General features: G+C 34.2%; 1 protein-coding gene across 1 annotated transcript; it reads right to left on the bottom strand.

The window, feature by feature from the left end:
* Positions 1 to 11,771: 11,771 nt before the first annotated feature.
* On the bottom strand, positions 11,772 to 13,126 carry LOC106292978 (pentatricopeptide repeat-containing protein At1g31790). Its single transcript, XM_013728652.1, has one exon. The coding sequence runs from the start codon at positions 13,068 to 13,070 to the stop codon at positions 11,883 to 11,885; it is 1,188 nt and encodes a 395-aa protein (XP_013584106.1). The 5' UTR covers positions 13,071 to 13,126; the 3' UTR covers positions 11,772 to 11,882.
* Positions 13,127 to 13,816: the final 690 nt, after the last annotated feature.

Below are 13,816 nucleotides of genomic sequence, written 5' to 3'. Positions count from 1 at the left end.
GAGTTATAGAAATAGGAAAATATCTATTTGTGATTCCTAATGAGTTCGGGAAAGTTTGAGTTATATATAAGGAGATGCAAAGTGTGTTGCATAACTTATGAGTTGTGAGCTTTAGTTTTGAGGTTATTTTCTAAAGCAATAAGAGTTGAGTTCTTATTAATTGTGTGCGAAGCAATTCTGTGTGTGTGTGACCTAGGGTTCATTGTGTGTGTGACCTAAGGATAATCGTGTGTGACATCGGCTTGCTTCAATAAGTGGTATTAGAGCCACAGAAGAAGATATGGGAGATTTGATTCCGGTTACAGGGAGGAAAGAAGGCGGAGGTTCTTCGTCTATAAAGTGTCTGATGCTCACCTCAAGCAACTACACGGTATGGGCTATGAGAATGAAGATACTGTTGAAAGTGCATAAGGTTTGGGAGGTGATTGAGACAGAGTCTGCGGACGGTGATAAGAATGACATGGCTACGGCCTTGTTGTTTCAATCCATTCCTGAGGCTCTCATACTTGAAGTTGGAGAACTTGATACAGCAAAGAAAGTGTGGGATGCAATCAAATTAAGAAACATGGGAGCAGAGAGAGTAAACGATGCACGACTTAAAACATTGATGGCTAAGTTTGATCGGTTAAAGATGAAAGATTCCGACAACATTGATGATTTCGCTGGAAAACTTTCAGAGCTTTCATCAAAATCTGCGGCGCTCGGAGCTAATATTGAAGAACCAAAGCTAGTCCGAAAGTTTCTTAAGTGTCTCCCAAGGAAGAAATACATATAAATTGTGGCTTCATTGGAACAAGTGTTGGATCTAAACACTACGAGTTTTGAGGACATAATAGGTCATCTAAAAGCATACGAAGAGTGTGTGTCTGAAGAAGTAGAAGCTGAGGAAGAACAAGGGAAATTGATGTATACAAATACAGAGGGTCAAGGTAGTCAGTCTAACCGAAGCTATAATAGACGTGCGACTAACTACAATGAACAGCAAACCCGTGATTACAATAGAGAATACAGAGGCAGAGGTCGAGGAGGACGCTTCTATAACCAAGGGAGAGGTCGTGGAAGAAATTTTGATTACTCAAGAATCATGTGTTATCGTTGCGATAAGAATGGACACTTTGCTGCGGATTGTCCGGATCGCCTGCTAAAGCTTCAAGAAGCTCACGAAACATATAACACTGAGACACAAGATGCAGAGGAGCTGATGATGCTTGAAACCGTTTTCTTGAATGAAAAACACGTTGTGCCAGAAATATATGAGACAAACACTGGAGGAGAAAACATATGGTATCTTGACAACGGTGCGAGTAATCATATGACAGGAGATAAGAGATACTTCTCCTCAATCAATACTTCGATCACGGGAAATGTCAGATTTGGCGACGACTCACGTATTGATATAAAAGGCAAGGGGACAATATCATTCATTGATATGAATGGCGAATCAAGAAAGATGACAGAAGTGTATTACATTCCAGATTTAAAGAGTAACATAATCAGTCTAGGTCAAGCTACTGAAGATGGTTGCGACATACGGATGAGAGGAGAAGAACTAACAATGCATGACCAGAACGGGAAGTTACTTGCTACAGCAAACCGATCGAGAAATCGGCTTTATAAGGTTCGCATGGGATTAAAACAGGACACAAGTATACACTTAACTAGATCAAGCGAGTCAAGCAAGTGGCATGCAAGACTTGGGCATGTAAACCCTGAGACGATGAGAGCAATGATACAAAGAGAACTCGTGTTGGGGGTTCCGAGTATCAATATCGAGAAAGAGGTATGTGGATCATGTCTAAAAGGAAAACAAGCAAGGCAAGTGTTTCCTCAAGCAACGCAATACCGAGCAAATAAGAAGCTTCAGCTTTTACATGGGGATTTATGCGGTCCAATAACTCCAAGTACTCAAGGTGGTAAGAGATATATCTTCGTTGTCATTGATGACTACGTAAGGTATATGTGGACTATCGTGCTTGAGAAGAAAAGTGAAGCCTTCACGAAGTTTAAAAGGTTAAAGAGCTTAGTGGAACTTGAGGCTGGAGAGAAGATACAATCCTTCAGAACAGATAGAGGAGGAGAGTTTGCCTCCACTGAGTTCAATGTTTACTGCAAAAATGCGGGGATTAAGAGGCATCTTACAGCCCCGTACACACCACAGCAGAACGGCGTAGTCGAGAGGAGAAACAAAACCTTACTAGAGATGACAAGAAGCATTTTGAAACACATGGATGTGCCAAACTACTTCTGGGGAGAGGCAATTCTACATTCAACGTATCTCCTGAATAGAATTGCTACAAGAGCTCTATAAGATAGGACTCCATATGAGTTGTTTCATGAGAAGAAACCAAACATCAATCATCTCAGAATTTTTGGATGTATAAGATATGCGAAGATTGAGAAGACACAATTGAGAAAGCTTGACGATAGATCAAAGATGCTTGTGAACCTTGGAACGGAACCAGGATCAAAAGCTTATCGCCTATATTATCCACAAACTCGCAAGATAGTAGTAAGCCGAGATGTTGTTTTTGACGAGTTGAGAAGCTGGGATTGCAGTAAAAATGATCGTGAACAGAGACAAGATGAGAGTTTTAAACTTACACTTGGAACATATGGAAATCGTGGGCTCCAAGATAACTCCAGTACAGAGTGTATAGGCGAGATCAAGAGGATTGAAGAGGGTCAAACAGAGACTGTTGTAGACGAGCAGTACAGATCGTCTGAGCATGACGAACTAGAAACAGAGGAAGAAGAAGAAACTCATCCTGTCTTGAGGAGATCAGAACGTCAAAGCAACAAACCAAAGTATTTAGACGACTATATCTTGCTTGCGATAGAAGAAGGAGAAAAGCTCTTGCTATGCCTCAACAACGAGCCACTGAATTATGGAGAAGCAAGTGAATCAAGAGAATGGACATTAGCATGTGAAGATGAGATTGATTCTATTGAGAAAAATAATACATGGGAGCTAGTCGAACTCCCATATGGAATCAAGCCAATAGGTTTGAAGTGGGTCTTCAAGATCAAGAGAAACTCAGATGGGAGTATCAATACGTTCAAGGCTCGACTTGTTGTAAAAGGATATGTGCAGCAATATGGGATAGATTTCGATGAGGTCTTCGCACCGGTGGCTCGACTGGAAACAATCAGACTTCTCATCAATTTGGCAGCAGCTTATGGTTGGGAAGTGCATCACCTTGATGTAAAGACAGCATTCTTGCATGGTGAGCTTAAGGAAGTCGTGTATGTTTCACAGCCATAGGGGTTCGAGAAGAAAGGAGAAGAGCGTAAGGTGTACAAACTCAATAAAGCTTTATACGGACTGCGACAAGCGCCAAGGGCTTGGAACACAAAGTTAAACAATATTCTTCTTGAGATGGAGTTTAAAAATATACAAAGGAGCCATCTGTGTACCGAAAGATGATCAACGGACACCTTCTTCTAGTTGCTGTCTATGTAGACGATTTATTTGTTACAGGAACCAACAAAGGAATCATCGATGAGTTTAAGGCAATGATGGCCGCGAAGTTCGACATGAGTGATCTTGGAAGATTAACTTACTATCTAGGGATAGAATTATGTCAACATGGAGAAGGGATAACTTTGAATCAAAACCGATATGCACAAAAGATTTTACAAGAATCCGGGACGAGCCAATGCAATCTTGTGCATACACCGATGGAAGCTGGTGTGAAGCTGGAGCCAATGAAGAAAGACAAATTGACGCCACAGAGTTCAAAAAGAACGTTGGCTGCCTACGATATTTGCTTCACACACGTCCAGACATGGCCTATTGTGTCGGAGTGTTGAGTCGCTATATGCATAATCCAAAGGAGTCGCATGGTGCTGCAATGAAACAGTGTCTAAGGTATTTACAAGGCTCTACTAGTCTTGGCTTGAGGTGTCAAAGGATCACTTCGAAAGTACCAAGGCTTCTTGGATACAGTGATAGTAGTTTTAACAATGATCTTGATGATGGCAAGAGTACTACGGGTCACATCTTTTATCTTGGAGAGAGTCCAATTACTTGGTGTTCACAGAAACAAGATGTTGTTGTGCTCTCATCGTGTGAGGCAGAATTCATGGCGGGAATTGAAGCTGCAAGACAAGCGTTATGGCTGCAAGAGTTTCTAAGCGAGATCACCGGAGATCCTTGTGATAAGGTCACCATACGAATTGATAATCGGTCTGCTATTGCTTTGACCAAAAATCTTGTTTTTCATGGTAAGGAGTAAACATATACATTCTCGATATCACTTCATACGCGAATGTTTTGAGAGGAAGTTGATAGAAGTTGAGCATGTACCTGGCACTGAGCAAAAGGCGGACGTTCTAACCAAGGCGTTGGGAAAAATCAAGTTTCGAGAAATGAGAGACTTCATTGGCATGCAGGATTTGGAGAAAAGAGATTTCAAGCTTAAAAGGGAGAATGTTGAGATAAACTTGAAATAACTTATTGTGCAAGTTACCTAATTCTATTGAGTCATAGAAATAGGAAAATATATATTTGTGATTCCTAATGAGTTTAGGAAAGTTTGAGTTATATATAAAGAGATGCAAAATGTGTTGCATAACTTATGAGTTGTGAGCTTTAGTTTTGAGGTTATTTTCTAAAGCAATAAGAGTTGAGTTCTTATTAATTGTGTGCGACCCAATTTTGTGTGTGTGACCTAGAGTTCATTGTGTGTGTGACCTAAGGATAATCGTGTGTGACATCGGCTTGATACAATACTTTTTGTATCAGTTATTATATGTAGTTTTTTTCTTATTGAGTAGGTGGTCTCTAAACGTAGTCGATTGTGGCATGTCATCAGAAGATTAACCCATGCAAAATATACAAATATGAGAATGCAATACTAATAAAAATGAGTCTACTATATATTCTGTTCATCTTAAACATATTTAATGTAAATTCGTGTATTCTTTTGTATTATATTTGTTGACACACATAATAAAAGAATTATATCACAGACTTAACTTCTTTTCTCACAGAATTAACTTGCAGTAAACATCCTTTACCCAATATTTTATAATTATACTCTCGAATAAAGATGATTACATTCATGTATTCAAATCACTAACTATATAGCTTTTTGTTCCTTCCCTATGATCTTATTCGATTTTTGGAACTTTTAAATATTCTATTTTCACTCCTTTGGTGCCAATATAACTTTTTCATTTTTATATTTCCTTTATTAATGTTATACTATTCATAGATTTAGAAAATATGGACTAAATTTGACTGGTAAAATTGAGTACCAAATGGAATTAGAAGAAAAAGAGATGAGTACAATTTCCATAGAAGAAATATTTTTCCTGTAAAACCCTTCTTTCGGTTTCCAGCAAACAAATATAATCAATAAATTAGTTCTTTCTATTTTTAGTTAGTAAAAACAATAGAGAACACAGAGTAAATTAAAAATTTCTTTTTTGGTAAAAGTAAAATTAAATTTTGCTGGAATTAAACTCTATTTCGCTCAACCAGCCAAAGCCAGTAGAATCCGAAATGCTATAATATGCATGATCATTTGACCAAAGGAACTGCAAAACTTAGGAAGAGTAATATTTTAATTAATAAGTTCGATTCTAGGCAAACCTTTTTTTTTTTTTTCCGTCTGAATATTTTTATTAAAAGGCAGAAGCCCAAATGGGCAGAGCCCATACAACAAAAACAAACACATAAACCCCTAATAAAGAGGCCCAACAAACCAGAGCAGCCCTAGAAGCCCATCAAAATATCTCGTAAGACGCCAAGCGGCAAAACAAACAGAATGACAGGGCACGTGTTTATATCTCGGCTACGAGGAGCAACGTGTCGCCAATTCCTTCACCGCTTTCATCGATCCAAGAAATCAACGCCGGCGATACTCTCCGACAATTCACCGTAATCCACCGTGTTATCACCGAAGCCAAATCGGGAACACGATTCTTCACCAACGATTCCGATTCCAAACTTCACCATCGATCCAAGCAAAGCAAATCGGCCATCAGAATCACCGGGCACTCAGCCACAAACACCGACAGAGCCCACATCCAACGACTGTATTGAACGTTTTGGGCTTTATCAGCAACACACCAACCCCGTTTAGAGAGAATCAATCGCATAAGCCGAGATCTCATCCAAACCCATAACCTTTGCCACAAAGCAAGCCTTTCATCAAGATCATCTTCCAATCAATCCCAAATTATCCGTCCAGATAAGAGATCAATCGGAGATCGTACGACGCGGGGAAGAGCCGGCGAGAAAGATGCTAAGGGAGTCACCTTCTCCCGGAAACAGAGCCGGCGAAGCCTACTTAAAAAGCAAGGCTTCCCAGAGACAACAGCTCAAAGAAAGAGAATCGAAACCGTCGCTAGAGCTCCGACGAAAGCTTCACCTCATCTCAGAGAAGAGAGAGAGAAGTCGCGGTCTCCAACCCCCAAACCTAATTAAAAGAGAAAACAACCTTCGGTCGCATAATATTCAATATTCATGGTGCATAATAGAATATATACATAGTAGCCGACAAAAGAAAAGAATATAGTAAAATGGAATAAGAAAAAGTCCGGTAAGACTAGTATAGTAAAAACTATTACTATAAACATAACATACGTGCTCAATGATTACTAGCGAGTTAGTTACCAAACATATTCTCTTGTGAGTGGAGGAAAATATTATGATATAATTTTTGATATCATTGTGAAGTTGACTATCTTAGCATATCATACCATTGTGGGAGTGCGATACACACACACATATAATAATTAACATAATAAAAATAATTCTAAGTTTTCAACTAGGATGATTTATAAGTAAAACTTTATCATTCGATGTATACACTTATGTTGTTTTTATCGCGAGTCGTCTCATGATGAACTATATAAATTCCAAATAGAGGAACCAGGTTAAAACATATATATATATATATATTTATATGGCCGTATAAATGAAAATGACGAGTCACTATTAGATAGAGTATATCGGTTTATTATGGTTAAGAGTTAATCATCTAGTTTAGGTTTCCTTTTGCTTATCCAGAGTATTTAAGGAATGCTGTAACAAATTTTACCTCTATTTACACATTCATTCATTTAGTTCAATAGTCAGTAGGCTGCTAAGCCTTCGTCCATGTGAACACATATGAATAGTTAGTTAACAGTGACAGCTGCCCCCAGTGGATTATTATAAATAGTAGTAATTGTGACCAAAGTCGTAACTATATGCTTGCTGTAACGGTTGTTGTCCCCACAAGACCTTGTCCACGATTTGAAACCCCTTTGTTTCTTGGGAAATTGGGCTTTATAACGATGAAAAGACGCTAATTAGCTAGATGTCCAATTTTCCTAGTACACTTATACACAACATAGCTTTTATATAGTAATGTTGTTTTATCCTTTCAAACAACCGGTGATACCTGCATGTAAAAAAACTGATAATTATTACTTGTCAAAAGTAACTCGTAACTCTTTAATATTCACATCTTTTTTTGTAACTTTTTTTTTTACTAACTTTCTCTATTTTTCATTTTATTTGGATTTAAGATTTATTTTTAATATAAAATTTATATTTAGGTTTAGGGTTTAGTGATTAAATTTAAAATTTATTTTTGAATATGAAATTTATATTTGGGTTTAGGGTTTAGTGATTAAGGTTTAGGGTTTAGTATTTGGAAAGAAGGTTGAAGTCAATATTAACTTCTTTCATGCAATCATAGTAATTTCATAATTTCATCAATTTGTATTATGCTATTTATTTTTGTTTCATTCTATTTGGGTTAAAGGTATATATTTTAATAACGCTTTATATCAAGTACTATTTGCATATTTTGATGTTTGGGTTATGGTTTAGTGATTAATGTTTTAGGTTTAGTTTATTGAACGTTTGAGTCGACGTTGGGGTAACCATTACCTCGTTCCCTCCAATTATAGTCATTTCAAAATTTGAACAATATGTACTATCGTATTTAGTTTGTTACTATTCTATTTTAATATTGTTTCATATTATGCATCATTTGCATAATTGATATGTGGGATAGGGTTTATATTTTCTTTTAAGGTTTAGTGATTAGTATATTTTCTTTTAAGGTTTAGTGATTAGTATATTGGGTTTAGTTTATAGAAAGTTTGGGTTGACGTTGGAGTAAGCATTACCTCTTTCCGTGCAACCATAGATATTTTAAAATTTGAACAATATGTACTATGATATTTCATTTTTTACTATTCTATTTTAATAGTGTTTTATATTATGTACTATTTGCATATTTTCATATTTGGATTATGATTTATATTTCATTTTATGGTTTAGTGATCAGTGTTTTGGGTTTAGTTTATAAAAATTTTGGGTTGACGTTGGGGTAAACATTATTTTTTTCTTTACAATTATAGACATTTCAAAATTTGAACAATATGTTCTGTGTTATTCCGTTTATTACTATTTTATTTTAATAATGCTTTATATTATGTTGTGTATAAATATGTGATTGTCAATACTACATTCTCTTGCAACTCGAAACCTTTTACATGCAGGGACAAAACCAGATGATTTGTGACTTAAATGTTTGACATTGCATTATGTCAATGTCATTGTCACTCATCTAATTTGTCTTTCAAATATGACTATTACACAAATAAACCTTTGTTTCTTTTTGCATAATTATTTTTTATTTTAGCATGTATAATTATACCTTACATTTTCATCTCTCACACGATTTAAGAGTCTTTTATTACCAAAAAATAAATAATTATCATTTGTAGAGTTCTTTTCTATTTCTTTATCTTGCATATTTATATTTTATTACGAGAAAAAAAAAACTGATTCTATCTCCCCAATGATTAAATGATCTATTTACATATTCCTGGTATTTTTACCATTTTTTACTATTTAACTTAATAGTTTTAATTTTATGTTGAGTTACTGTTTTTAACAATGCAATTTATTTCTCAATAAACATTGTGGTCATATTTATTTATGGTTGTTTTAAATATTTTTTAAATAATGTATAAACATTATAGCTAAAACTATTTTTCTAATATTACAAACTATGAAAAATATTACATGTGATTCTACAGCCGACAATTCTATCTACCTTATGAAGATGCACGCGTGACTGCATTACCTGAGCCGTCCTATGGTGATGCTGCAGATCTCTTGTAAGCATTTTCTCCATTAATTCGCATAATTCTGCCTTCTCTGATAATCAAAACCCAGACCTCCTAGTATACAAGCATTAATGAACATTTAGTCAAACCACTGGACCAAAGAAACTTCCAAAATCATATAGTGAAAACCATTTTTATTTCATATATATAATACAGTCAAAATAAATTCTAGATCCGCCACTCGTTAATTCTATTGAATGTATAATTGTGGATTAGAGTATCTGAGTGTGCCTATAACCTATAATATGTGGACCTAATCATTTGAAACAAACCGAACAACAAAAACAAAATAGAAAAAACCATTTTCAGTTGATTGGCTATAAGAGCATCTAAAAAAATCTATTTAAAGTTTAAAAGTGTTTTTATCCTTGACAAAAAAAGTGTTTTTATCCAAAATCAAACTTGAAATTTAACTTTAAAAATATATATATATTATACTATAATCCTTATATTCGTCATAATTATTTAAAATTCATAAAAACTTATAGATAATTAGCACATACAGTAGAACCTCTATAAATTAGTACTCGATAAATTAATAATTTATGTACATTAATAAATTTCGCCGGTCCCAATTTGAACCGGTTTAAAATTTGACACAAATCGATAAAATAATAAGATAATAATATTCTAAAAAATTCTATGTAAATATATGGTCCCATTTAAATTATAAATTAATAATTTATATGTATACATATTTTATATAAGTAAGAAACTATTATTATATTGTTTGTTTTATATTCATAATAAAATTATCTTTATATTTTTTTAACACTTAATATATTTTTTATGAGATTTAGTAATATTATATCTAAAACCACATTTAAGTTCTATGCAATATATATTATATACACCAAATAATATAATAAAATTAATATGAATGTCAAATTAAAAAAAATAACAACTAATATCTATGCATTAAAATCAAATATTTTTCTTATCTTAGAATAAATATATCTTAAAATAATAAATATAAATAAGGAAAATTTTATAAATTAATATCTCAAAAATTAATAAAATTTTAAATTCCCAACATTATTAATTTATAGAGGTTTTACTGTATATGAAAAGTATTACAGAAATATTAATAAATAAAATGCTGGGGAAATTTTATGTTTACAACTAAAGGAGTACACATGCAAATCACAAAGCAGACCACAAGCAAAACTATTATAAATCATTCCTCTACAAAAACAAGCTTGGACTCCACTTGATATAGAAGAAGACTCCGTCAGAATGGAAGTCTTCTAGCACATTATATTTTAGAAGACTTTGAAAGACTTCCCATAAGTCTTCCAAAGTCTGCTCCAGATCTAAAAAACATGTATATCAAACCCAGATCTGAAAAACCTAAATATCAAAAAACGTTCAAATGACTTAAAAACAGAAAAATGACTGGAAGATTAGATAGATCTACCCTTATAAAACACACAAAAATACATATCTAAAATTAATAGATCTATCTTTAAATGAGTGAAAGATGAGAACCATGTGATGAAAAACCTGCAAAACAAGATAAACTAGTGAGAAAGACATAAGACAAAAACAATAAATTGATATAAAATTTGGTGTTTATAAGTTCAAAGAGATTAGAGAGATGGTTGGAGAGTTTTAGAATGAGGAACATAACATTTTTGTTGCAGCCATTTGAGAGGAGGAGTGAGAATGTGTAAATTTTTCTTTATATATGGAGACAAAAATTCCAATAAGGTTAAATATTTTCGGTTCAGAAGACTTTCAAGTAAGTCTTCTAATAGAAGGTTTCCTAGACGACTTACTTGTAAGTCGCTCAGAAGACTTCAATATTTTTAGCGGGAAACTAAAATATTTTTAGCGGGAGTTAGAAGACTTTCAGAGAAATTTTCTAATCGCCAGACGACTTACATGTTAGTCTTGTAGATCCTAAACATAACCCCTAAACTAAATTAACTAACTAAACACTTCATAAAATCAAATTAAACTTAAAATGTGTTTACTATATACAGAAATAAACACATATAGGTAAAATTTTAATTTTTCAAAAAAACATTTAAGCTTTCTTAAATCTAACCCTAAGAATACATACAATACTATAACATATGTTGTCAAACCCTAAGCCAGAGAATATCATGATTAACTACTTTCACTATGTTGAAAACTATTCAATTTTATTATATCTTAATTTATATCACTTAAAAATGTTTATAATTACATGATTTTAATTTTTCACTTGTCAAAATATTTTTGAAAAATTTAAAAATTATTTTTAAGATCAACTATACCAGAAGACTTCCATGGACATCGTTTAGACGACGTACAGTATCTCAGAAGACTCAGAAGACTTTTCGGGACTATATCCGTAAAAATGAGTTCTGTTTTTTTTTTTTTTTGGTCACAAGGGGCTGAATGAAATTTCACAGAGCTTTTGGGTTACTTTTACATTTGATTCAAGTTTGGATACACTTTTGCAATCAAAGTCAAGTTTTAAATCATATTTGGCAAATTCCCCATAATTTTTTTTGTACAATATTAATCAATTTTATATTTAATTTAATAAAAAATATAATATATGTTTAGATGAACCAACTAATTTTTCTAAAAATTCCAAAAATCATTGTAACGATGACACGTGGTCAAAAAAAAATGTTGCAATGTTATTCAATTAATATACAAGCTATATTTACATATCAAGCTCGTCAATTTCTTGTTTGAAAAAAAAAAAAAAAAAAACTCGTCAATTTCTTTATCTAATGTTTGTTATTTATCTAAAGGTGGGCTTTCATTTGATAGAGAAGCTTGATGGCTTCAATATAACACCCATTCTGCATATAACCCGCAACCATAGCGTTCCAGCAACTAACATTCGTGTCATCCTCTCTACTCATGAACGCCTTCTCTGCATCTTTCACCTTCCCATACTTGCCATACATTTCAATTAACCGACATCGGATCAGACAATCCGAGTCAAACCCGAGCTTTATAGCATCTGCGTGCACTCCTCCACCGCTTCTCCCACCGTCACTGACCCATGTGCTTGCTTTCAAAACGCTAGAGAATACCAAAGCATTCTTCTGGACCCCGTGCTTACCCATTTCTATGAAATCGCGGATCACCTGTTGAAATTCCCCTTCTCTGTAGTCGTTACTAACCTTGGCTGCCCAAACAACGGTGTCAGCATTGGAGAGCTGGTGCAGCACAAGATTAGCGTCTTCCAAGCATCCGAACTCCCCGTAGAAGCGTATCAAGGAACCGGAGAGACATGAGTCTTCTTCCTCTATAAACCCTAGCTTCTGACAGAAGCCATGTAACTGTTGCCCTAAACCCAAATCTCTGATCATAGCAGACGCTTTTAGAACGCAGCCCATGATCCAAGGCGTGATCTTGGAAGCAGCGTTCTGGTGTTTCAACATAGAAACAAAGAGCAAAGCAGCTTCTTCAAAATCACCCATCTCAATATAGCCGAGGATAACGATAGCCCAGGAATGAAAATCTCTGTGAGGCATTCTATCGAACACCTGGCGTGCCGTATCAAGACGACCACATGACACGTGCAACAGGAGAAGACGGTTGAGGAACGTCGTTCTGGGTCTTACACTTGACTTCATGATATGAACTGTTAGTTCGTAAGCTCCACGCTGATCGCGTTCGCTGGTTGATTCCTTGGCAAGACAAGTGTATAGGTCTTCGTTACCAGGTAGAGACAGAGAGTCCATGATTCGGAGAATATCGGTAGTCGAGCAACGAGGAATTGGAATTTGAGGTCTGACTATCGGAATCTGGGGTTGAGGGACGACGACGGGTTCTGGGTTTTGGTGTTTGGGTCTCCTTAGGAGAAGCTGCACATCGAAGCTGGTCTGCACATTAATTCCGACGCTTTGTGTGGTGGAGATAAGATTGAAAGAAGGAATATAAGATGCCGGAGGTGGCGATAAAGCTAATTCCAGAGTTCTCATTCTGTAATTTCTTTAGTAGGTAGGAGGAAGAAGAAGACGAAGGTATTCGATCTAGGAATTTAATAGAATTTGATTGAATTATAAAATAAGAATTTTTGCAGTAGTTTAAAAGATTTGATAAGACTTTAATGCATTTATAATTTTCTTTTGTTTTCTTTTCTTATGGATTTTAATGGAATGTACATAAATTTAATAGAATATCACTTTCTCTAAAATATGTGAAACTTTTGAATCTTTGTATATTGAAAAGATAAAGAACATTATTTTAATCATAAAACTGAAAGGAAAATAACAATTACAACTACTATATATAGGTGAAGCAATCTAAAAACTTTATAAAAAAAAATACGAACTATTTTATATGGATTTGAGATTTTTTAATATAGGGTTGACTAGAATATATAGAAGATGATCTAACAAAAACTCATTCAGAAAAACGATAGGTACTACTTTGTTAAGATTTTATGATATATTATTTATTAAAATATATTATCAACAACAATTTGAAATTTTGTAATTAGAATTTTTGATAATTACTATTTTGTAGAGATTTCAAAATACGGGTATATTATTTGTAGACGTTGCATAAAACTTTACATATTAAAATACTAGCACTTTGACGATGGGAAACATTTTTGTTATTTCAATTTTTTCACTTTGTTCTCATTACGTAAGAAAAAAAAGAAGCATTAACGAATGTGAATATTTTGTTACTTTGATCGTCAACTACTTCATATCCAACAATA

This window comes from Brassica oleracea, chromosome C5, assembly GCF_000695525.1.
Source record: "Brassica oleracea var. oleracea cultivar TO1000 chromosome C5, BOL, whole genome shotgun sequence".
NCBI lineage: Eukaryota > Viridiplantae > Streptophyta > Magnoliopsida > Brassicales > Brassicaceae > Brassica > Brassica oleracea.
Note: the sequence above shows the minus strand (reverse complement) of the source record. Positions and strands in the feature narration are given on the sequence as shown.